The sequence below is a fragment of the Syngnathus floridae genome, chromosome 4, assembly GCF_059516105.1.
Source record: "Syngnathus floridae isolate MCC-2025c chromosome 4, RoL_Sflo_1.0, whole genome shotgun sequence".
Lineage (NCBI taxonomy): Eukaryota > Metazoa > Chordata > Actinopteri > Syngnathiformes > Syngnathidae > Syngnathus > Syngnathus floridae.
This window is the reverse complement of record NC_142416.1, coordinates 14822467-14848346: the sequence shown is the minus strand read 5'-3', so window position 1 is coordinate 14848346 and position 25880 is coordinate 14822467. Positions and strand designations below refer to the sequence as shown.

Below are 25880 nucleotides of genomic sequence, written 5' to 3'. Positions count from 1 at the left end.
AGGAAGGGGGGATGATATATTAGTAGACTTAAATCAGTATGGCAGACACGAATCACTGAGCTTTTCAATGATGAGCCGTTAACTTGCACTATGGGCAGTCACTCATGAGTGAATTACATTTATGTGGAGGAAAACGGGGCCCCACGAAATCAGACTTTTGGTTCTGGTGTGCCGGTGTGTGTGTGTGTGTACAGTGAGTGAGGCAAAGCGGTGAGCTGTTAAGTTCATGTGCAATGTGAGACGGGAGCTGCAAGAGGCCTGACAGGGTGTTGTTATTTTTGGTGCTGGCTTCTTTGGTAACTGAAGTCCAGACAGACACACAGATGAAATGAAACGGACGGACATGCATGAGCGGAAACTTAAAGCCCCCTACCAGTTTTAGTTTGCACAAGGGCTAATTGCGGGCTCCGGACAGTAATGCTAGTGCTAACAGAACATGATATGTTTCCTGCCTGGTTTACCAACGTTACAGACAACTAAAGAAGGTGAGACGAGATTGTCACGGCAATGACAAGGATGCTGTCTACGTTATGACAAGCCAATGTACGATTTTGAAGCTGTTAGTTGAAGGTCGTGTTGTGTCGTTTCGGTCAAAATTAAAGATGACGTTGAGAACATCATCTGACACCTGCCTTTGGTCATTAAGATTCATTTAGAAGTCGCTGAAGGATTATTGCACGAACGCCCAAAAATGCACCAAATCTTATTGGGGTCTTCATTGGACTACACCCCACTGCCCCAGTTACTTTCATAGAAATCTGTTTTCATTATTGCTTGGCTTTCTTTGCTGAGGCCCTCGGCATAAATGAAGGATGGCTACGGCATAAAAGTGTCAGCGATGTTCATCCAAAGCGAATACAAGGAGACTTTGGACTATCACACAGGTATTGATCCGTCAAAGGAACAAACACAGAGGGAGACAGATAGTATTGTTTCCCCTCAATCAATACTCATCTCAAGTAAAAGATAGGATGAAGGTGAAGGAAGAAGAATGAAGGACGGAGGAACGACATAAAGCCTTCTTTCTGAGAAATGGAGAGAGGCAAACAACATGAAGGGACGGATGAAGGATGGCCGAGCCGTGTTATGACAAATGTTGTTAACCAATTAGACAGGGTGTTACAGGAGAGTCCTCCGAGTAGCCACTAAAAGCCTCGGTGTCACTGACCTCGGGAAGAAAATTTAATAACAAACACTCTCTCCTTTCGGTTTTTTTCACTGTCATCCCTCTTTTCTATGACAGCCACTTTGGCCATCTTTTGTCTTTGCTGGAGTGGGTGAGTCTTATTTACGTTATGCTCGGCTGGGGCGCCAGGTTGGAAACCTCATATCCTTCTGGCTCAATGTTTTTTTTTTTTTTTGGGTGCGAACGTGACCAGATTAGCAATCAGCTTTGGCGAACTCCGGTGATAGCAATCTACAATACTTGGTGATGATTCAGAAGGAGCTCAACCAAACCTGACATGCCAGATGCTTGGTTTCATCAAGAGAGACCCCAAAGATACGGTTTCTAAAAATCAGATAAAACTCACAACATCAGTTGCGATTCACCAAATTAAAAAAAAAAATCCAATCAAAGGATGCAAAAAGGGGAGGACATAATGTGGATGAGATATTTATGATCATGTTTAAATCTAAATTTAAAGCGTATTATGTTCTTCTAAAAGCTGTCCCAGTGCTGCTCACACATGTAGTTACAATACAAGAACAGCTGAGCTTTAGATGGCTTCACAATCCCCCCCATGAGAGCTCGAGTGTGGGCCAGTAGGGTGAATAAAACTTACCACCTGCTACTGTTAGTCTTCACACACATACACACTTCTCACTAACATCTGCCTCACCGCTCCCTCGTGTTTTGCCAACACCGGAAACTTTCAGCCTAATAGTCACAGCTCAAAGCTGCCCCACAGTCTCCAAGCTTTTAATGGCGGCTCGCATTACTTGGGTAATACATATCAATCAGCGTAAACATGCATGCGCGTGCTCGCACACACAAACACACAAGCACACAGCGGGCTTTCTATCATTGAGCTGTGAATAACAGAGCTTGACAGCCTCCTCTGCGGTGACTATTGAGCTGTTAGCGCCTAGAAAGGAAAAGCAGAGGGATGTGAAATGGAAGAATTTAGTCATGCAGAGGAATCTATAAAGTCCAAAGCCCTGGAGGTTGGACATTACAAATTGTGTTCTGAATTTCAGGTGAAAGAAATCTAAGGTCAGACAAAATGCAAGATGTCAGTGTATATGATCTTGGTGAACCTCACAAGCCTTGAGCTGAGCAAGCAAGAAAACAATTCTGTTTTGTGCCGAGTTGCTGCTTCACTTGGAGGTGAATTAAGTCGACTGTGTTCACACCCACAACGGCGCAAAACTACACCAAGATGCGTGTACGAATACCAAAACTCAGTCTTGCTCACCCCTGCAAAGATCTACACAAACACAATCCATTCATTCATATGATTTTCCTAAAGCTTATTTTCAGAGTTCCGGGCAAGCCTATCTCTGCTGACGGCGGGTAAGGGATCAGGCACATTCTTTTGTAGTAAAACCACTTGCACTCACACCTACGGACAATTCCGAGTCTCCAATTAACATAACGTATGTTTTTGGAATGTGAGAGGAAGCCTGAGTAACCAGAGAAAATCCACAAGAGAGCTGGAAGAACAAACCCCACACAGGAAGGTTGGAGCTGACTTTCGATCCTTGAACCTTAGACTCTCAGCCAGAAGGAATGTTTCACGCCCAAAATGTTTGCAGAAATTCATCTTAATGGAAATGTTCCAAAAAATAGGGAGTTTGTTTTAGAAGGACAAGGCAAAAAATGTGTAGTGAACTTAAAAAAGCTTACTTTCGCATCATTATTAATTTATTCTGCGACAAAGACTTTTCCAATTACAAATTTATGAAAAATGTTTTGTTCTTTTTTACAAACTTACTTGGAACACAATTACTAATTTAGTGTAGCTTACTCCTGTTCATATCCTTCACAAAAGTGCTTCTCTGGGTTAAAAGTGGATGGAGGACCCATTTTGGGTGTGTCGCCGGTAGCTAGTGAATAAATCATATGTAATGGTATTTGAGAATATAATACGTGTATTTATCAGACGCAATTTGTAAGCAAAACAACAGGAAAAACAAAAACAGGCAAATTCACATTCACTCACACACACAATAATATGGTCGGGTCCAGTCATGCTCATCTTGTCTGCTTTCATCTTTGCATGCTAATTAAGCTTGACCCGAAACTTCAGCGTGCTTAATTGCTACCATGGAAACGGCTGTTCTGGCACCACCCCTGCCCCCACACCTCAATTAGAAGCATCCATTCTGCTTGACTAGCAGCCGCCATCCCCATCAACACATCACCTGTGGGAAGGCGGAGAAGGAATAATTTGTCAGAAGAGCTCAAGAATGTTGTCTTTTAAAAGCGAGTAAGAGGACATTAGAGATGGTTAAGGTTCGAGTGGGAAGGAAAATTGGAAGCAGCCAAGCCAATCTGATGGCCTCTATCTCCCGAATGGGATGATTGTGGGACAGTGATGAGTGGAGGGAAATGAAGCAGGAGATGATGGGAGCCCTAAGACATTTTAAAATATGACCTAAAATATGCTTTTAGAAGCAACACACAAACACGCACACACATGTGCACGCGTGTACATTCAATTCAAATGAACCTTGTCATGATGACATCACGAGACTTATGAACCTCTCCACACACACACATAGCAAGAGACAGCTTTTAGCTGTGTGGGTTCTGTCTGTACATGCTGGCTGTCAGACCATAAAGCGGTTAATAACCTTTTCTCTCCTTCTTCCTCCTCTTCCCTCCCCTCAAGTCAATCACAACCCCCCTCTCTCATATCAACCCCCCTCCTAAACTTTACTCACTCCCACCTTCTTCTCCTTTATTTTTATAGTGTTCAGCTGATCTCTCCCACCATGAGAAAATTGGCTTGTATATAAACAGATTTAGATGGAATACCACTTAAAATCAAGCATACAACAGCAGATGACAAGATTTGTGAAGAGATCAGGGTCAGCTTTGAAATCATTGAACTGGCTTTTTTTTATTTTGGTACGCTGATTTAAAAGAACATTTATTTTTGTTCTAGTACAGCAGGTTTTTGAGATATTTTTAATTTTTGTTTGATTATATATATATATATTTAAATTGATTATATGTAGTATTATTATTGTTGTTATTCATATTATTTTTATCATTATTTTTAAATATTATTATTATTATGAAAAAGTAAGAGATCTGGAAAACGGTTCTAGAAAATTTTGCTTGCTTAAAAAAAATGTTGACCAGTGTTATATTCAACTCAGACGTCAGCAAATGTGTCTCTGTTGTGAAACATGACAAGAATAACGGAACATTCCTGAAATTGTCTTTCCAATTGTTATCATTTGATCAGCTATTTAATCAAGCGGGACACGAAAGTTGCATCTAAAGCGTTGAGTCGTTGAATGTGAAACACATGTGCTGCTTTGTCAAAAAAGAGGCACTTTCTTTTCTCATGTGTTTTATGCTGTGAATATTTCAGTGAAGACAGCTTTCAAACACAAATGGATTGGATATGGTGATACAGTTTCACTATTGGGTGGGGAAATTGTGCAAACAAAGCCAAGCAATGAAAGCTTTTGAACACGCCAATGTGGTTTGGATTCACAGTAAAAAACTTTGGGCAGGTGAACAATCATTAAGGGGGGGGGGGAAAGTAACTCAATTCCAGACTGGATTCTTCCACATTTCAATACATTGATTTGACAACATATATCACCGTCATCCGAAACAAATGTTACTCTGCAGATCCCTATGGAATCCCGAAAGATGTCATCTGTTAACTCTAGAACATGCGCTAGCACGCACACACACAGACATTGACAGTAACCCGCTTGCTAAAGACTCTTGCATACACTATAATTATAAGACTCGTAAAATAGGCTGACATCATCTTTTTTCAAGTACATTGCAGTAAAAGTTGTGTATTTATTAACCTGCAGGTGTCTAACTCTCACCGCTGACTTTAGTCATAGCGGAAGAGCCCACCCCCGTCGTTGCACCAAAGCATCATCGGTTTACATTTTGCCTTGTTAAAGTCGACAACACACACAGTGTTGTTCACAACTAAAGAATAATGGAAGGAGAATTAAGTAAACAAAGAGGAAAGTGAAGAAGCAAAACATAAACAGGTCATTATTATCACTTTTTCTGCAGTCGCTGTGCCAGAATGAGATGAGGCAGTCCAAGTCAGAATATAAACAAATAATAATTACAACCGACTAAGAGTATTTCTGCAGCTGAGAAAAGCAATGGAGGGCAAATGTTACAGCCACTTGTTTGACAGCTTCAATGATGACAAAAAATTGGATTCATTGTTTATTTATCTTTGGCTCAGAGGAATGAATTGTTAGAATTCCTCTGTGTGCTAATAAGAGAGTCTGCCAATGAATTGTCGGGCCTCAGTATCTGACCCAAGAACAGGAAGAGACCTGAACATACACACACGCACATTCACACTCCTCCTGTTTCTCCTTCTTTCTTTCCTTCCTTCCTCCAACCCTCCCTCCCTCCCTCCTCCGTGTCTCTACACGCCTGCCAATTGTCCATAATTGAATTTCCCCCAAGGATGAGGATCTGTCTTTGTATTTCCATCGCGCTGAAAGTCATAAAGTTGAAGAAGTCTCTCGTTAAAACAAGGGTGGGAGATTGAGTGAAGTCCACTGTGGTGTGTGTGTGAGATGTTTCAAAGGCCAAGAAGGTTCAAGGGAATACTTGGATTGGACTTTTCTTTAAGAACTATTGAGTGCTACTAAACGGTTCAGCAAGCGCAAGATGTGTTTGCAATATTAGAATGTGCCAGAGAATTACAGCCTTTGACGGTTCTCATCACTGACTTTATTTTGATTAATGTATTTGGTGTCGTTTGTCACGAAAAAACACAGACGCATGACTGTGAGTCTCCAAGTGCCCATCTGCAGTTCTTTTCACTGTGGATGCACTTTGCGCAAATGCCTTCTTCTATCTGCACTAGTCAAGCAAAATATAAAAAGAAATCAATATTTATAAAAACTGATAACAATTGTGCCCTATTCATTTAAAATGACTTTATAGTTGGACTATTGAAACAATGTTGGCAATCTTAATTAATGTAAATCTTTGTATTTCTCTGACATCATTGTTGGGATATTATTTTGATAGATTATATTTTTGCCAAATCGATTACCATAGAAACAAGAAAACAACTACAAGGGAGAACGTAATGAATGATCAGAGTCCCGACTTGTCTCGCATAGTTTATTGGATCACTCTCGTTGAGATAGCATCTGTTTAATTCGGCATTACCCAATCTTCTTGGCATGTGTCTCGGTGCATGCATGTGTGTGTATTGGAGAATATTTTATTGCCAGGCACTTGCAGAGGGGTCGTTCAATTAGGGGGGCGTGCTTGGTGGGTTGGGGTGCACTCTGTCGAAATGACAAAGTAATAGGATAATAACGCTTCTGAGGTAGAGGCTATCATTAGACGCTAGCCACGTATACGCAGCTACACCTTCTCTGTTCTTCTCACAGCACTGATCTTTCCATTCTTATTCAAAATCATCCTATTCTGACAAAGGGCGATGTGCTGCAGCTCTCAAGCTGGCCTCATGATGCGTTTTAATGAGGCTAAGTCGCCGTGGTCAGTTCAAAACACACTCAGCTTTAAGGATGAATTAATGCCAGAGACTTGAAACTTGTGAGCAACATTGCAGAGAAGGGGGGGATCACTGGTCAGCTTCCAGTTTCCTCTTTTGCATTGTTACCCTGCATGAGGGTCTTGCGTAACCCTCTCCAAACCAACGCAATGGATGGAGGGGAGAGAAGGATGATGGAGGGATGAAGAAGAGTGATGAGGGAGAAGAAGAAGGTGACCAAGAAGAAGATTGAGGGATTTTTTTGAGAGTGACGAGGGTGCCAGTGGCCAGCGATGACGGTCCCGCTGGAGAATGCCGACTATGCCTGTGGAGTGGCACTAATGGAGCCAGAGAGGCGATGCAGTTGCCTGCCCTGGAGGGGGGATATTGTGCAACTGGACAAGGCGGCTTGACATGTAGCCAAGATGGAGGATTAGAGGAGAGGGAGGAGGCCGGCACCCGCAGGCGGAGAGAGACGGCCATGTTAGGTCTGCTGACTGATTGACATCAACGCAACTATTTCTCCTTTCACAGTGACTGCCCTCGTTTGCCCCTCTAACACTGCCGGGAAAAGCCGGCATTTTTGGGAATTTTTTTCGGCGCCGCTGTTCTGGATAAACAACATAGACAAAGAATAGTGGAAGGGCATTCCGTGTTGCCGGGGAAGGAGTGTGATGTTCAACATTGACTTCTATTACTCTGTTATGTTGAAAGATCTGTTTTCGACACATTTTGTCCTCATTAGGGTCACAGGGGAGCTGGAGCCAATCGCAGCTGACTTTGGGTGAGAGGAGGCACCATTGGCAGAACTAGAGGTGGGGCGCTGGGGCACTGCCCCCCCTGAAAAATTCTTGGATGCTCCAGGTGCCAGGCCAGATATTATTTTTGGGTACTTTGCAATTTTCACCCGTCCCCCATAAGGAATACATATTGTATCTTTATTAACATTTTTTTAGGAATTGTATGGATTTGGACATTTTTGTTTTGTATCCTCTGAAGTACCCTTGCCCCGCCCAAAGGAAAAAATCCAAGCTGACAGGCACAAAGACAAACAATAACTTGCAACCACATTCACACAAAATATTACCTACTCCTGTGATAAGGCCTAAGTGTTGCTCCAATGACTAATTACACGCTGATTATTGGGTCATTTAAAAGAGAATCTCAACAGTTTATTAGAGCGCTAGAGCTATAGGGCCGAGGTCAATACTGCTGAGTGGATGCGATACGGGTGAGTCGAAGAGCCATGCATGATAAATTGTCCTGATTACTTCATAATCCTTCCCATAACTCATCGAGCGGGCCCGGACATCCATCAACAGGCGCTGCGTGTGGATCCATACCTGCAGATAGCCTGCAGAGGGAGGCTAGCCAGAGCAGAGCGAGCACATCCTGCTCCTGTGCACCCCGCTGCCTTGCATAATGAGCTTAAGCGCAGTGCGTTAAGTGACAAACATGAAACAAACACAATTAAGACGCTTAGTGGGCGGAGCCAACGCACCGGGGAAACGCTAATAACACGTCAGTATTCATTCTTACAGAGACACCTACACATCAAATTGGTGGTATCACTCCATATCATGCATGCTCAAGTTACATCCGCACACATCTGAGTAATTATGTGTGACAGACATGCAGGCTCCAGACTTCAGGCTACCTGCCATCTACAGTGACGGCTGATAAAACTTCCTTTTCGGCTTCTTTACTTTCTCCACATGTCCCCTTTACAGCTCACTCACAATGTGCAAAACGCTTCTGTCAACGCGTCATTGTCTTCCTCCACGCACCATTTAAGACAGCAAACACATCTCTAATCTTTGCCCTAAATACCCTTCATTCATTCTGGCTCACCGTTGGTGTCCCCCTTTACCCCATTTTTTTTTCGGAGCATAACTTTCTCTACTTCTCGCCGCCACTTCTGCCTGGCATTTTCATTATCCTGCAGATCTTATTTGATGCTCCCCATGACCTTTGACCTGTGAGCTACCGACCTCTGACACACACACCCAACAGGTGATTGACCAAGCCGCTGTGTCAAATTGGTGACGTACTGCGGTCATTTTAGGCAAGATTACTTTTATGGTGTGGTGCATTTTTAAAAAAAATCTACCTGTTAATCAAATTAATTAGTTTACCAAAAACAAAAATTCCTTGTTAATTATGCCATCTGGTGGACGAGCATGTAATCATTCTGTTGACCACTATATGTCGCCGACATAGATAGCTGAGCAAAGATACGTTATTTGCAGTTAATAAATTATTTATGGATGACTTGAAATCGTAAAGCTGTTTATTTCTCACATTTGGGAATCGGTCGGTGAATTACTGTCAAGGTCAACGAAACATTTCCAAGAAAAATCTTGGAAAAATCCCATGTGACTTCAGGTCAGAAGAAATAATTAAGACGGGGACTTTTTTTTTTTTCCTGATTTTGTTGGTGATACTGGTGATCACAAAGAAAAGATTACTTGGATGGATAAGCAATGTCGTCAAATGCAGGACATTTTTGAAGAACAACATGGACGCATATTCATTCAATGTGTAATTTTTAACGCCAATTTCATATACACTTGGGAGTTAAGAATGTTCAAATGTTACAACGTGATAGTGACCGTTTGACTCTGGAACGGATTATTTCCCTTTCGTTATTTCCCTTGGGGGAAATAGTCAAGCCGATCTCTTTGCGGCATCTTATTGCGAGACGCATTCCTATAATTTTGTGGGGGCAGCACTTAATGAAGTGCAGATAATGCTAATATTGGATTTTACACATGTATTGAAATCATATTTTCAAATAAATCAACAGCAGCTGGTCGTCCATCATATCTGGGCTTCTTTCAAACCCATCCAGAAGCAAGTTTGTTCAAATTCAAGTCAGGCGTTTTCAGTTCACGTTACATTTTGTCGGTATAACATCATCTTTTGTACAGGTGCCATCTCAATAATGCCACTCTGGCTTTGGCAAAGTCGAATCCCTTGCGAATGAATTGCAGCATTGTATTGGGGGATATGAATGGCAAAATCACTTCTTAGGAATGAGTGGCCTTGAGCAATTCAGACGTCAATCATGTTACTCATGCAAAGGCGAATGAATGACTCACTAACGTTGCAAGAGCTTGTTTGCACTCAAGGTGATTCCTCGTGTGGGAACAGATCAGATGGAAATACCTACCAAAAAAAAAAATTTACAAATAAAACTGGTTGTTTCCCTGTGAGTCGGAATGACTCCTGGACTTTAGGACAGCATCTGCTGGGAAGATGTGAAAAGAGCTCTTTTGTGTAATGTGAACGTGTGCATGAGAATTTTTTATATCTGCATTCAAAGAAACGGGAGGGGGCAGGAAATGAGACGGAACACTCAAGTGGTGAGTCGGTGCGAGTGTGCGGGCCTGTTTGTTCGTGATGGGAAGAAGAGCGAGACGCTTAGGGGGATTTAAGTCATTCTCTTGGACGGAGACTATGACAAGTTTATATAGTGCATCATATGTGAACAATCACTAAATATATCTTCATTCATCACACTTAAGTGTCAAGGATATCGGACAGCATCCAAAAATAAATCAAAAAGTCACTCAATGTTTTGAATAAACATGACGTGCAAATAATTGAAATGTATTTAACCAACTGTGATTTAATTTTGTAAATGTTTAGGAAGACATTCCAACTTTGACATACTACCTCCTGCTTAGATGTTCTGATTGGGACATTCTTCACCTTTCACCCCTCTCGGACCCGAGAGGTCATCAGCACTGTGGTAACTAAAAGCACCGGATTTGTTTTCTGCTGATTTCAAAATATTCTTTCACAAGAAAAAAACATCATCCTAGTTCACTGTCGAGTGTCGACATACCAAGAAGACACACTTGTTCCCATACCAAGGTGGCAAGTGCGTGTGTGTGTGTGTGGGGGGGGGGGGGGTCTTACAAAAGACTAAGGTTTAACCTACTAGGCTGCTAAGCAACAATGGCGTTTGGTAAAGCCTCATCATGGCACAGTTTAGTTGAGGATTAACCGCTATTACACGCATACACACACACACGCACACGCACACAAACACATTGAGCTCTATTTTCATAGACAACACACGTCCGCTCAGCATAAAAAGGGGCACATCTTGATTGTCATGTCAGGGCAAGTCTAGTTTAGCGGGTTTGGAAATTTGGGAGACCACAATTAGGCTTTTTTTTTCTACAGGGTGGCTGGAAGTTGATCAGAAGGTTTGATGTCGTTAACAAATTTATGAACGGAATACATCATGTCAGAGCGGCTGTCTTAGATGTGGCCTGAGCAGGTGTAAGGTTAAGATCGACTTTCTAAATCGTCACTCCGCCATGTGCATCTCAAAGTCACTCCTGCTGCGTTGGCCAGGTCCAGTCTGCCAAAAAGTTCAACTAAAAGAAAAATGCGATGTTTGAACAATCTAAGATAAGCGTGACACTGGAAAGAAGCAAGGCAGGAAAAAAACAAAACGTACAATAAAATCCAAACATCCCATCAATCTGAGCTCACTCGCACTGAAACAAAACCAGACTTGTGGAATTAGAGAATGTTCTCTTTTCATCTAGCGCACCATTCTTTTCATCAATCCCCCAAGCATTTACTTTACAGTTTTAATAAAAGCAGAACGTCATAAAAGTTGCCAGAAGTGAACCTTGTCAGTTCTGTGGTCATAAAGTCCATGATTGCGCTCACACACACAGACACACACACACACGCCCGCTCGGATGATTTGCGTAGCGGCTCGGCGGTTGTCCGGGATCTTGGCAAAGGTGCTGATCTTTTAGTGGGCCATCATGTTTTACAGAGTCCATCTAATGAACTGGCTCTGTTGGACCCGATCACCTTCTCTTTCTGTCTCTCCGCTCTCACTCGGAGCAAACAGTCACAGCTGTGGTTCTCAGCACTCGACAATAGAATGCGGGGACAGAATGTGTGTGTGCGTGTGTGTGTCTGCGTCTGTGCTGTGGCAAATACAGAGAGACATGGTTGCTGGGGTGCTGCCTGCCACATGGCGTCTCCAGATGTGTGTAACCTCATGCAGTCAATGTGTGTGTTGAGGACGTCGGCGTTTTAAAAAGGGAGCTATTACGGAAAGCTGACTTTTTAATTGCTTGTGTACAAACAGCTGGATTGCACTCGTATTAGATTAAGTAAACTAATGTGATAAATGTAGCTCTTAAAAGTATGCCGCAAAGTTCCTCAACAGATTGAGTTTTACTCAATAACGTCATCATTTACGCAGATGTAGCGAGGGAAAAAAGAATGAGTATATAATTTACAGGAAAATTGGGGACTTGAGTCCTTCAACTGGTGCACTAAGCAAAGATTAAAAGCATAACACACACAAGGTTTTAAAGTCTAAGAGTGAAAACAAGAATGTTCATAATAGTAGGTTGAGTAAGTGTCCGTATATATAGCAGCACTGTTGGAAGAAGTAAAGACTTTGCACATACCATCTGACCTCAATAGAAAACTTAACACGGTTCCACTTCCACGTAGAGATTCTCAAGGGTTTCATGTTATGTTTTCTAAAAATAGAATAAAGCACTGCATGGGGTCAAAGCACGCACAAAAGAATTAATATTGGCTCTGCAGTCGAAATGCACACTAAATGAATTCCATACTTGTGACAAATGCACTTGCAGCTTTGCGGCCGCAGAGGCGCCGGTAAAAAAAAAAATTCATTGTGGACTAGAACACTTGTTGTCTCTTTCCGTGTATTTTTATGATCATTGTTATCCGAACGTACTTGTTATAGCAGATTCCACTACCCGACGAATAATGTTAAGGCAGACTTGTTTACAGGGGTTGAGACGCACACGGCCGCCGCTACGCAAACGTGCGTTCGCGCACTGAGAGGCCGGTGGTCTGTGACAGCTGAATGGGGAGAAGTCGAACTGGGATGTATTTTTACTTTTGGCCCACACGCTAAGCAAAATGCCAAGTCTTGGCCTTGAGCAACACACACACTTACACAAGCGTGCACGGACAGACACACAACCTCAGACATGACAGGTCGAGCCAGCGGCCCGCCGGAGCGGCCGCAGAACATAAACAACTTTCACACAATGTGAATCATCTGAGCGTGTCAATATTGTTTTAGATAAATATATTCAGCTGCATTTATAGATAAATCTATATATACAGTATATACCGCACCATAATTTTTCCCCGAAACCACGAACAACCACGACGAGTAGTTAGTTCCCACAGTCTGAGATGTACAGATCGTTTTACGCTCAGCACTGCGACAGAGGTGGCGGAGCGATCGGCGGCGCACGTCTTTGAATGCAACTGTTGATTTTCTGTGACTAAAACTATTTACTACCCATGAAAGGCCAAATGTAACTTTAGAGGGGAAACCTGATTCATCATCAACACACACACACACACACACACTCGGGCATGCATGCACACGGTGAACAGCAGCTGTCCGGGTGCTAATCTCCATTAGCTACTGAACTGGCCTCAATAGAGAGTCATTGAAAATCACACGACTCCTTCTCATTCATCCATGTTCCACCACATCATTGTTGGCGAGCTTCCACAAGCACCAGACCAAAATGGCATTTCAGGTTTTCCAGTTGTTTGTTTCCATGCAAGATGCAACATGTGGACAAAGTAATGGGACAGTAGACATTGGAACTTAGAGTGTAAAAGAAAACAAGGAGTCATTTATAGGTCAAAAGTAAAAGGTGCCAGATCTGGCCCGCCACATCATTTTGTGGCCCCAAAAGCAAATCTGGTGCATCCACTTCCATGATTTTTGCTAGAATTTACCCAAATTTTTATATATAATCAATAAAAATCTTCAGATATTGCAGCATTTTTTTTATTTTACAGTGGCTTAAACAACTATACTTCTCCTACACTCCAAGTCCATCTTTTTTGTGTATAGTGACAATCAATGGAAAATGTTGTTGGTTTCCTCATTGGCACTATTATCACGTCCACTCTTCTGTGTGTGTGCGTGTCGATGCGTGTCTGTGGGAATGTTTGTCCAATCATCCAGAACAATGGTTGTGGGATCACTGACATTGAACCTGAGATTGGGCCTGGTAGTTTACAGTATTTGTCTCGGTTCATCACAAACATGTTTGATGGGGTTGAGGTCAAGGTTCACAAATTGTTCCATCCAACTACTAGTTTAACCAGTTCAACCCAACTACTGCTTGATTAATGGAATGCTTACAAGATGTAGTCCATCGAGTTCATCAATGGATTGTTTGGAGATCATTTCAACACATCTGCAGCAACCTACACTGATGAGAATTTATTTGTAAAAGGTTAAAGTGGCCTCAATAGCCATCCCTAGACATTAGTTGAGTAATAAAATGCAGACAGATTTGTGTTAGAATTGGCCCAAAAGAAATATATTGTGAGCCCTGGAAAGACTTGCACAAACAATTCGAGTCCAATCAGTGACACTATGGACTACATTTATCTAGATTGTGACCTGTGGAACAGATATGGATTTTTAATGTAACCTATTTGTGAAAAGGGTGGAATTCTCTTGGGCATATTCTGCCCAAAATGACATCAACATAATGTCACCAAGCCATTTGTCATCCGAGTGATGTCATGCCTTTGATACAACAATGCATAGCAGTTTCGTGATCAGTCAAAAGGGACAACGGAAATCAGGACTTACAGTCTGTGAAGCTTCGTTGTGCCCAGGAAGAGCAGCTCAGGGAAAACAGCCAGATTATTCCGATTCAGGCGCCTGAAAAAGACGAAAAACGTATAAGGAAACCACTTTTTTTTTTTTTTTTTCAAACCGAGGACGTTATAAATTAGCTGTTTACAGTTTAATGTTTATAGTTTATAGGGGGACGAGGTTAGGTTTTCATGGATGGATACACTCACTAGCTTTCATTAGCTTGCACTGAGAAGACAGCCATAAACAGTAAAATAATTAGCATTCTTATGGTGTCAACGAAAGATGCATCATTGCAGCTTATAAAACCACACAACCGTTTAGCATAAAAATCTGGATACCGAAAATAAGACAACTTCATTTCTCATTTTGTCAATGGACATGCGCCACACCCCAAAGGCCAACCACCGCCCCAAAATAAACCTCTTCCTCACATTTTGTTCAACTCCATGAACCAGGATGGAGCCTGCGTAACAAACAGATGAATCATTCCCCCCCTCATGCCGCAATCAAAAATGGTGCTGCCCAGTAATCTTGTGTGAGCATCCAAAAACAAAGTGGCCTGCAAACATACAGTACAAACAGCCAAACAAAATGTGTGTGTGTGTGCCATATTGACGCAGCTCGTGCTTTGGGTTCCGTTAGATTGCACGGGTGCACCTAATGCTATTTGGTGACAGTCGACAAAAGAACAGACTCCAGGTTACTCATGATGGTAACATGGCTGCCAAGCAAATAGTAAAGTGGAGAAGGTGGAAGGCAGGCGAGGCATGGGGAGAAAGACAAGAGTTCCAATGTAGGCAAGGGGGGAGATTTTCTTTTTACCACAAAGGGAGAGAAGAGAAGACGATGTGGGAAAAACAAACAGGCGGTCTGGCCGGGCTACTGAATGTGTGAAAGGGACCCCACTGAGTAAACAAGGCCCTCACAGGGGAAGAACTCACAACAGCCCGTCATCACGCACACACATGCACACGTACACACGTACAAATAGAAGCGTTGAGAGAACTCGGGTGAGTTTAATAATGTGGGTGCGATCATTTAACCCTGCTTGAGTGGAGTGAAGAGGTTTGTGTGCTGATGTCTGCAGGCGGATGTGCCTTGATGTGAGTCAGGGGAGAGAGTGAGGCAACTGAGTGACACAGTGAGTGAAAGGCTGCTGAAACTGTTTAACCTCGACACATACGCACGCACACACACACATTGACGAGGCCGAGCAACAGATGCCAGCCGTGACTGGATGAGAGTTAAATAAAGGAAAAGAAATTGGGGGTCCGCATAAAAACGTGACCCCAAAACTCAAGCTGGGCCGTACTTTGAGGTACCTGGGCCGTCAATTTCCCCTTGTTAATTTGGAAGGGGACTCTTAATCCTCCCCTCTGGATGCATCCCTACTGACAAACATCTTCACATTTGCAGTTCTACCAGAGCCCTATTATAAATATTTAACATTTAGCAGAAGTATGTTTCTAAATTATTCACCCCTTTTCCCTTAACAGCTGCTCTGGAGGCTAAGAGGCTAAGAGCCTCACGCCCTGCAGAGGGGCCCCCGCAATCCCGGCAGGTCTTGCCTATCCCCGGGAGTGCCCGTTCGGTGGGCTACATTTCCCCCGAGGACGCTTTTGAGGCTGCTTCGGATGAAGGTATGGAGGAGAAGTGCTATGAGCTCATCCTCTTAAAATAGATATGATGCTGTCAGAGAATGAAGATGCAAACCCATCTGTTGCACCGATACACACTTGACCCTTAATAATCACAAGAACTCACGAGGGAAAACACGAGGCACACTTGTATATGTTTGTAGGCTGTCAGAAATAATAAATAATTAACTTGCATAACAAGTCAGTCCATCCCATCAAAATAAACTGAAATGCCAGAAAGAAAAACATCACTAGAAGGTATCAAAACACAATAACATTTTATTTCCTAAAAATATGCCATTGGGCAAAGTGTATCCGAAAGAGGCTGAAGACACAAGTCGGAGGTGTGAGAGTCTCCTGCAACTAGTGAATGTCTCGCTGCAGCTTGGTGATAATCCCCGCACTCATAAACAGATGCTCGAGCAACACAAACTACACAGTAAATACCCACAAGCTCCCACGTACACATTGCGGCATTTTGTGTGGCCGAGCATTCAAAAACATATTAAACACACACTCAGTCAGTTTTCACACTTCACAGCCTCGCTGATATGAAGTGAGTTGCAGTCTTTGGCCGACAAGGAAAACAAACAAATCACCCTGGAAGAAAGCAATTATTACAACGCCAAAACCAGCAGTGTTGTTAACACATTAAAATTTGTACCAACAAATACCATCTACCACAAATGCACACAAGCTAGTGATTGCCCAAAGCCCTTTACGAAACTTTTCTCTGAATGTCAGCACGCACAAGCACTCAGTGGCTACAATTTCTGGCACACCTGTACAAGTACTGAGAATCTGGGCGACGAAAAGGAAAACAACAGGGATTATAATGTTGCGAGAAAAAGAACCTCATGGGAAAATAAGTTACTACAAAAGTCCAGTTAAATAAAGCTCAAACTCATAAATTTTTGAAAATCCCATGCCAGGAGCCAAATAAGAACTGGATGGGCTAAAAAATATATTTGTTCTAAAAACAAATGTGATGTAATAATAAAAAAATTACGATGTTCTCATAAAATTACACATTGTCACACACCACAACTATTTTTTTCTTGTAAAACGATTTAACTGAGCATTATTGAATTTGATCAATTTCAGCTTTTGTACTGGAGCCAATTAGTCTGTGTTGTGTACCTAATATTGTGGCCCATGTCTCTCTCCAACACGGGCGAGAGTCAAAAGAGACTTCATTGCACTCAAGATTCAACCAATCTTATCTGATCTCAAAGAGAATGACAGATAGCATCTTTGCATTCAGTCTCTTCATCCAGGCTTTGACCAGCACGCATCATTCAAATTCATTAGGTGTGATATGAGCAAACAAGTGTTTAGCAAACAAAAAAAAATTGGCTGCTGCAGTGCGCCCAAAAGGGAAATCTATCTCCAATGCCTTTTTACAAAGGAGCACGCCGCGCAAGTAATTTCAGGCTCTGCTGCCCAATAAACGAAAACGAAGCTTGCACACACACACATATGCACACACACACGCCATCAACCGCAACAACGCTATCACTCAAAGCCCCAGCGAATGATTTAAGTATAGTACATTATTTCAAATTATTTTTTGTATCCACGACAGACAACTGATTCTGTGCTATTTACTGTGTCAAAGCATGACAACACAATCACTTACATTCAATCTCTTGTGTAATCTCTCTTGATAGACGCATTTCAAGACTTGTAATAATACTCGGGCAATTACTGTACTCACCACTGTCAGTTTGATATTTGACATGTGATCACTCAATTACTGGCTAGTTATCTTATCATTTATCTCTAATGTGTTCCGAAATCCCATAATTAGAGTCTCTTACTTAGAGTGTGACTCTTCACAGGTTTTGGACAGCCACCGTATATGATTCAAATGTTAGATGATGATAAGAGGATCAAGTAGGCCTTCCTTTTCTTCCCGGAGGGGAGAATGTGTGACATTCCGATATGCGCGGGACAATGGAAATAGAGAGCGAGAGAGACGGGCGGGTATTGAAAAATATCACAAGAAAGGGGGAGAAGAAAGTGTGTGAAAATGTGTGTGTGTAGGGAGAAGAATCCAACCGATAGTGACAGTGCAGCCTTGCGAAAGAAAATGCACATGCATGAGTGTATCCAAACCTGCGAGGGTGTTAGTGTATGTGCACGTGTATGTTGTGACATGCCTATCTCCTGCACACCTCCTTACACCCCACCTCCACACCCTCCAGCTACTGGCCCACACCTGACCCCACCCGGGCTAAGCCCTGCAGGGCCTGTCACTAAGAAAAAAAAAAAGGAGGGGGAGCGTTTTCCAGCCTGGTGGGGGGTAGTCACTGTGGATTCATCACCCCAGCTTAGGAGCCTCTCCTATGGGCAGTGGTGCCCAGCAGGCTCCCTGTTGCCTCCTGGAGGATGGAGGCCTTTGAAATCGGCCCCCAGACTCCAGACTAGGGAGATGTGCCATTGTCCGGCAGCTGCGGGGGGGCATTGATGACTGGCTCCATCATTGTGTTTGTGAACATGCAACGCCAAAGATGGTGAATTACAGTTGAAGACCCTTACGCGGAGCAAAAGAAAGAACCATGTAGTGTCAGAAAGTTAGCCGCCGTCAAAGCTGTTTGTTGCCTTCGGAGACGAAACGAACAAAGAAACAAGCGTATCCTGTTAGACAACACAAAATTACTACGCTCTTTGTTCACTTGTCTGTTTTAAGCGTAGAAGTCGTGTAGCAAGTCAGCCTGACCCTGGACGTTTTTTATACACTTGTTCTCTTTGCATGCCAGGAAACAAAATGGGATAGCCCACAAAATCCTACTTAGATTAGACTCCAGTACATAAAACAGGTCAGTCTAACTTAACTATATGTAAACTCAATTTCTGCAATTCTGGGAGCAACACAACAGCCACAACATGACGGGAAAATTTTGAGTCAGCCTGTGCTCTGTTTGCGTAGAGGTAAATTGAATTTTTATCCTATTACAGCCTCCACTCTGCCGGACAGACTATCAAGAAAATTTTGTTCACTGATGTTTGACGTGAAAGAGGGTCTGGCTCACAATCGCTGTTCTGTGTTTGATGGGGTACTGGGACACATACCAAAATTCCTTAACGGTCCTTGCTTTGTGCATTGGGGCCCGGTCATGTAACCCAAACAGGTCTTAGGCTATATCTCCACAATTGAGATCTCAGTCCTTGCACATGTACCTTCAATCATTTCTAATGTATTCAGAAACAAATCTCCAAATTGACGTTACAGGGACTTTGAGATTCGGGGGGGAGCTAAGGGGATTAGCTCAACTCGTGATTGACTTCTAAATTGATTCAAGGATGTGCCCTGATACTGGTCTGCGGCTTTGTCGATGCATGCGCTGCATTTTGCAACACGTCTTAAAAGCTTGACTCCAGACCCCGTCTGACTCCGTCGACTGCATTCCAGTGTGTCGTTGCTTGTTGGTCAGACAACACACGCACACACATTTAGATATACAAGTTGCTCAAACATCAAGCAAGGTTGACAGTCCACACAATGGACGTTTCACCAGTCAGGGGTCCGCACCCCCCCTTCCCTCTTGCTGTTGTCTCTATGCCAGACTCGCTGTGGCCGCTTTCAGACAACCGAGGCTTAATTATGCCATAACTGCCGGAGGGTTGGATGCTAAATACCATCGAATACACCATCGCACCGCAACAACCTTTCACTGCCGCTTACTTGCAGCTCAATATCTTCATCCCCAGATTGGCCTTTCTGATTTGGGGCATGTCCCAGGTAAAGTCATGTGTGTGTGTCATTAGTGCATTAGTTCAATGAAAAAAATATTTCCTGTTGATGTTATTAAAAGTGAAGACAGTTTGTGATTTTGGTCCAGATTTTAAATCTACACACATAATTTGCATGAAAAAAAAAAGTGGCTCAATGGCCACTGCCTGAGTTGCACCTGTTTATTATTTTGAGACACAAAAAAATGTCACTCACAGTCTCTCCAGCTCCTTCAGGTCCTGGAATGCTCCTCGCTCGATTGTGGTGATTTTGTTCTCCATAAGCTGCCTGTAGGGAGAAGCATAAAAGAGTAAGATAATGTGTAGTCGAGTGACCCCAAAACTATCGGAAGTCGAAATGAGTGTGGCGAGTGTGTCTTAATGGAGTCAGAAAAAAAAGGAGTTTGACAAGACGTCACAAGAGATTGGGCTCTGAGATGAAAGTGTGGGTTGCTGTGGGTATGGAAAAAGAAAGAGATTGATGGAGATGAAAGGTGATAGATTGTTGAAACAGCATCAGGGAGAAAAGACAATCAGCAGGCGGTCGATCGCCGCCTGGAATTTACTTTAAAACTCAACGCAGACTCATCTATCATCCAATTTAGCCCGTGTCTAACCTTCTAGCTCTGACTACTCATTCACTTACTCCAGAATGCTGACCAAGCCCGCTTGCACAAGCACGCATTTTGATGCAATCACATGACAAACACAAGGTGCACACCCGTGCAAGCTGATGAGCGGAAAACCGGAAGCAAGCGCACACTCTATGTCCTCAACAAGGACATAATCTCCCGAGGAATTCTAACAATGTGTCTCCGCTGCGATTCACTTTTGAATAGTGAGTCACACACGCGCAAACACACGCACATGTTCTTACTTGACTCGATCCCCACTTTCACCCTCCCCTCAGTCATCCCTTCGTTCGTGGTTGCGCGTAATGACAACCTTCTTTTCTGCTCAACCTCCATCACTTCCTCGCTAGCGCGTTAATCATTGCAGCGCATGGGCCCCCGAGGCCCCACCGTTGAAAATACGACCCCCCCCTCACAACACTGGCAGATGAACAGGTGCCTATATGTTAAAATGCACACGCATGACTCACTTAAAGTGACCAGACCGCCTCTCGGAGTCTGGCGCATTGCGCGTCGGGTAAGTGGACGAGAAAAAAAAGTGCAAGTGCAAAAGGACAGAGTTATAGGAGGAAAAACTCAAGAAAAACAAAATGCTACTTACAGAACGCGCAGATTCCTCAGTCCAGCAAAATCACCCTTGGTGATTTTAGTCAGGTTGTTAGCGTACAGATCCCTGAAAGAGAAAGAGTAAAAATAATGCAGCCTGTCGAATATTTATTTTTTATAAAACTTGCACAGTGGCCCGCATATAAATGTAATTTAAGCATAGGCTGTTGCCGCTGCACTGCAGACAGGGCCAGTTTTAATTTGATCTTTTTCCTAATAGAATACAGCCAGTTAAACTCGAAGCCCACTTGGCTTCCAAATCCGTTTTTGATTAACTGACTGGTCTGCAGACAAAACCGATGTGGTCTCGGGTGCAGCGCTAATGCAACAGTGCAAAACCACCAAACACGACCACATCACGCATGCATGGCCCTTCGCCGGTCCCCACGGTGAAAGCATATTTTGGTGGGCGTTTTAACACGTCAATAGAAATTATGTACAAGATGATTAGTCATAAAATGAAATTCCCCTTACTGCTTATTGAAATATTGAATGGTGATTTTTTTTTTTTTTTTTGTTAAGATAAAGTCAGTTGATTAATTAAGACATCTATCGTAAAATAATTCATACAGTTTTATATTTTTCCGAGGAAATACATGCATTTAAACTGGAGTCAAAGTATGCACTTACAGTCGTTCAGTGTTACGGGGTATATTCCTGGGCACGCTGCGGAGCCCTTGGCCGTGACAGTCCACTGTGGTCCCGGTGCAGGAGCACTGAGTCGGGCACGGTTGTCCGGCTGCGCCCCAGCCGGACAGAGCGACGGCCAGGACGGCCACCAGCAGGGCTCCCGGCATTGCGGCAAGTGCAAAAGTGAGGCGCAAAATAGCAAGAGAATGAAAAAGATCCTGGAAAGTGTTCAGCAAACTCAGCGGGATGCCGTCCTCCTCGTCGTCTCTAAAATTTCACGTCCTAAATTTACATTGGGATCTCCTTAATGGGGGGTGCGATGGTTTAAAAACCGGGAGTGGGGTCTCCCAGAAGGGAGCTCGGAGAGGCGGTGGAGCGACTCTGGCTGCGCTACAGCGGGACAAACTTCCACATGTCCGCGGCATGCAGCGGCCGAACCCCCTGGTACCTCGATCCTCCTTGTCCTGATCCACAGAAGCCTCACGCACTTACACACTTTAAGTGCACCCCTGCACACGCACATGCACTCCCTCACACGCACATACTCCAGGTAAAGCTTTCTTGTGATAATTAATTCAAACCACCGTCCAGCGAAAAACAGGAAAAAAAAAAAACGACTTAGAAGAGGTGATGTGGACGTACTGGTTCTGAATGTTTGGCAGTCGGTCACAGGTACCGGTAGTGGTATCGGTAACGTGAAGGAGGACTCAAGTCCGCCAGAGAGCTGAGCGCAACAAGACAATCCAACTGAGTAAGCCTGGTGCGTCAAAGCGCTGCAGTCCACAATGTCTGGTTGAGAGACGCTGGAGGAGGGAGAGAGAGAGAAAGAGGGGGAGAGAGAGAGAGAGAGAGAGGGAGAGGGGGGAGAGAGAGGAGAGAGGGGGGGGGGGGAAGAGAGACGCAGTAGAGCTAAAATACATTTAGTAAGTGGAAAAAGAGAAAGATTGGTAAATATACTGAATTAAAAAGGCAAATGTATATATATATATATAGATAACTTGACACAACATTTATCAAACCTCTGCAAAGATTTCTCTATATTCCTTTTAGATATCTTGGATTCTTTTGTAACTATGTGAAGCACATTGCATTACCTTTTGTATAACGTGCTGTATAAATAAAGCTGCCTTGCCTTGCCTAAACTAGCTAATAATATTAACTTTAAAAATTAATCTTGCCTGTAGGCGTTTTTAATTTTACAGAGAATTTTTGATGGGAAAAGTTGGTGGTGTATTACTTGCACAGAACACAATGCGTTGCCTATGAATCATTCTTGGAGTTGACAATATTAATCAGGGCTGGGGAATATTTTGCATCTCCACATCCGCCACGGTATTGATGCTAGTGATCACGTTCCATTCTTTCTATCCCTCAAGAATTTACCCGGGGGAAAAAACAAGACTCATAGGGAGGAAATCATAGCGACACACTCAGAAAGCAAGTCACATTTAGAGGAAGACAACACATACAAACAGGCCTCACCTGATGCTTTATTTAGCCGTCTCCTCCAAGGTGATAAAATGGGGGACACCCGTCGTCCCACATTGGAGTTCAGTTGCAGGACTTCCAAGTAGCCAAATAATCACGTGCAGTATCGAAGACACCGAGAGGCCATGTTGCTTTTTTAGCATCCTCAGAGCGTCGGTGTCTAGTTTAGGAGACGCATTAATGGAATCGTGTGAGGATTTACACTTGGCTTTTAACATTACATTACTAGAGTAAGAAGAGGTGCATTCGTGTTTGGTCTATTTCCAGCAGTAGTGCCTCAATTAAAACATGATGAACCATTTATGTGAGTGACAAAATTGGGAGAGGAAGGAGAGAGCCAGACGGCTTCGTCCGGACACTCGCTGCATTTTCGACATTGACGCATTTGTTTTAATTCCAATCAAAATGCTCAATTGTGCGCTCTTAAGAGTTGTGCGTCCAAGGTGACAAGCCCACTTAAAGGTGTTTAACTTTGACAGCTATTGAGAAGGTGTGACTGGAAGGTCACCCATGGCAATAATTCATACAGGAAGTGAGGGAAGACCAAAAGAAGAAAGAGAATGACACGTTGGTGCTTCAGGGGACGGGACTTGTTTGGACATACCTGACATGACCTCTCCTAACCTTCGACACTTACACACACAACGTTGCCTCAAATAACATCAGTTAACAACAATTACAAACAATCTGAATTGTGCAGATAAAATAAAAACTTTTTTCTTTCACGACGAGTGTCACAATGTCTGTCAGTGCGACATGAGACTCAATGATCGTTTAGCAATGAAACTACTTGGCACAAAAAATTGAGGCTGATTTGATCCCACAGGATGTACATATCATGACGGCCTTTGTGATCCACTGACCTTTAGCAGCTGCCGGTGTGGCGGGAATTGCTTCGAGGGATGCTCCGAGGCACTGGAGAGCTAATCAGTGCGATAACAGCTGGTCTGGAATTGGTCAACCAAGATCATCCCTCCTCCTCCTGTGTACGGAATACTTCCACTGGTCAACAGTTTTTTTACATTTTATTTTAATCACGAATGCAAAAATATTGAGACGACTTTTTTTCAGACCGATACCAGTATGACTACTCAATTTACACAAATTCATTTAAGGTTGAATTTTTATGTGTGCATTGGTTTGTAGTCGAACCTCCACTGCTGCCATCATCAGGTCAAAGGAGAAAAGCAAGTTCCAGTATTAAATGTGCACTGATGTGGAATTTGGCAGGTCGGAAGTACTGAATGGCTGCTAATGAGATTCTGTCTGTCCAATACAATGTTGATGCTCCTCAATCAAGTCTGTTGATTTAGAAGCTGTTTGTGTTTGTTTTATGGCCATGCAATAAAGTTGGTGTGCGGGTCAGTGTGTGTGTGTGTGTGTGTGTGTGTGTGTGTGTAGGTCAACCACCTGGCCTCAAAACAGCTGCTACTGAGACACATGCAGCTCAAAGCTCACCCTTCCACACAAACATAGAAACACTCACACACAGTCACACGACATAGTGTGTATTAATTAACCCCATTTGCATGTGTGTGTGTGTGCGTGCGTGTTTTTTTTGACTGATTATCGCATCATTAAAAACCAATGATGTTTGCGTTAGGACTGCCATTGTCAACACAAAGGTTGGTTACACAGCTGTATTAAGAGACACACACTCACACACACACATACAGACTCGGAAATATGCAGACAGAGTGATGCCAAAACACACAAACAATAAAAACAAAAACTTCTTGTGTTTCACATTCCTTCCCTTCCATACTGTCAATTTTAGAAGCATCCGGAAGGAGTGCTGAAACTGGACTGATTCATGTGTGCGTGTGTGAAAGACCAACGAGCTCTCTTGCAATGGAACTGAATATGGTCATACACACATGTACTAAGACACACACAGTCCCAAGCAGCCTGCGGAGATGCTGAGAGGGTGAATGGGATCCGCATGAAGGGACTGGTATGTCGGAAACGTTTTCTTGTCGCTGGAGGATGGCGTGTCGGGTTTCACGTGTCAGTTAAGTCTATGTTTGGAAAATAGTTCATCGCTGCATGTCACATGAAAGACATCAAGACAAAGTACAAGAGAGATTTGTACTTTTCATTTCTTAAAGAAAAAAAAAGATTTTTCATCAATAACAATTGGGTGTGGAATGCATTCTAAATGTGATTTTCAACGAGATGATGAAATTTCAATCACAACGATATCCCAGCCAATGAAGAGAAACACTTTATTTCAGATGAATCTAATGTGTAGATTAGAAGAACGCATTTAAGCAAGCATGCTGACATACTCCACTTCAACAATAGAGTCTGAGCCATTGCAATCCTCTCACACTATTATCTTTCATTGTTTTCACTTTGCTGCTGTTCCCTGGAGCAAACTAAGTGACCCAGTCACCACCATGTTAAAATAGCCTGTAAGTACAAAAACAAACACGTGCATGAAGCTAATTGAGCACTGTCTAGTGCCGGCTCGTTGAGATGCAACACTGAGACAAGAGATTAAATTTCTGTCTGAATCCAAAGCCAAATTGGGGAGTAGAAGATATCCCTTGTCTCGACAGAATTGGAGAGGCGGTTGTGGATCTAGGTGCGGGTGTGCAAATAAACACGGACAGACTAGACTACTAATGACGCTTTCATCTCTTTGTCTTCCCTCCATGTTCCATTGTTGTTTTTCCATCGAGCCAAATGAGGATTAGGTGCTAAATGATATGTATATTCTCATTTTTCAGTACGCTGATTGAGTAGCAACACCAAATAGGAGATTCATAACTTGTGCAAATAAACCATAGCAAAACAAGTGGGACGCAGG

The 25880-nt window shown here is 43.1% G+C and overlaps 1 protein-coding gene across 4 annotated transcripts in view; it reads right to left on the bottom strand.

The window, feature by feature from the left end:
• Positions 1 to 25880, bottom strand: part of slit2 (slit homolog 2 (Drosophila)) — a 115973-nt gene that overhangs the window by 40292 nt on the left and 49801 nt on the right. For 3 of the 4 annotated variants that reach the window (XM_088372448.1, XM_088372450.1, XM_088372449.1), the window contains 6 exons: positions 23932 to 24050; positions 23063 to 23228; positions 21581 to 22383; positions 20946 to 21017; positions 19930 to 20001; positions 14332 to 14403 (listed from right to left, as the gene is read on the bottom strand). In XM_088372448.1, coding sequence (XP_088228574.1) covers positions 14332 to 14403; positions 19930 to 20001; positions 20946 to 21017; positions 21581 to 21747 — 383 coding nt within the window. In that variant the 5' untranslated portion in view covers positions 21748 to 22383; positions 23063 to 23228; positions 23932 to 24050. Of the gene's footprint in view, positions 1 to 14331; positions 14404 to 19929; positions 20002 to 20358; positions 20540 to 20945; positions 21018 to 21580; positions 22384 to 23062; positions 23229 to 23931; positions 24051 to 25880 lie in introns of those variants that run through there. The other variant, XM_088372451.1, reaches the window with a different exon arrangement.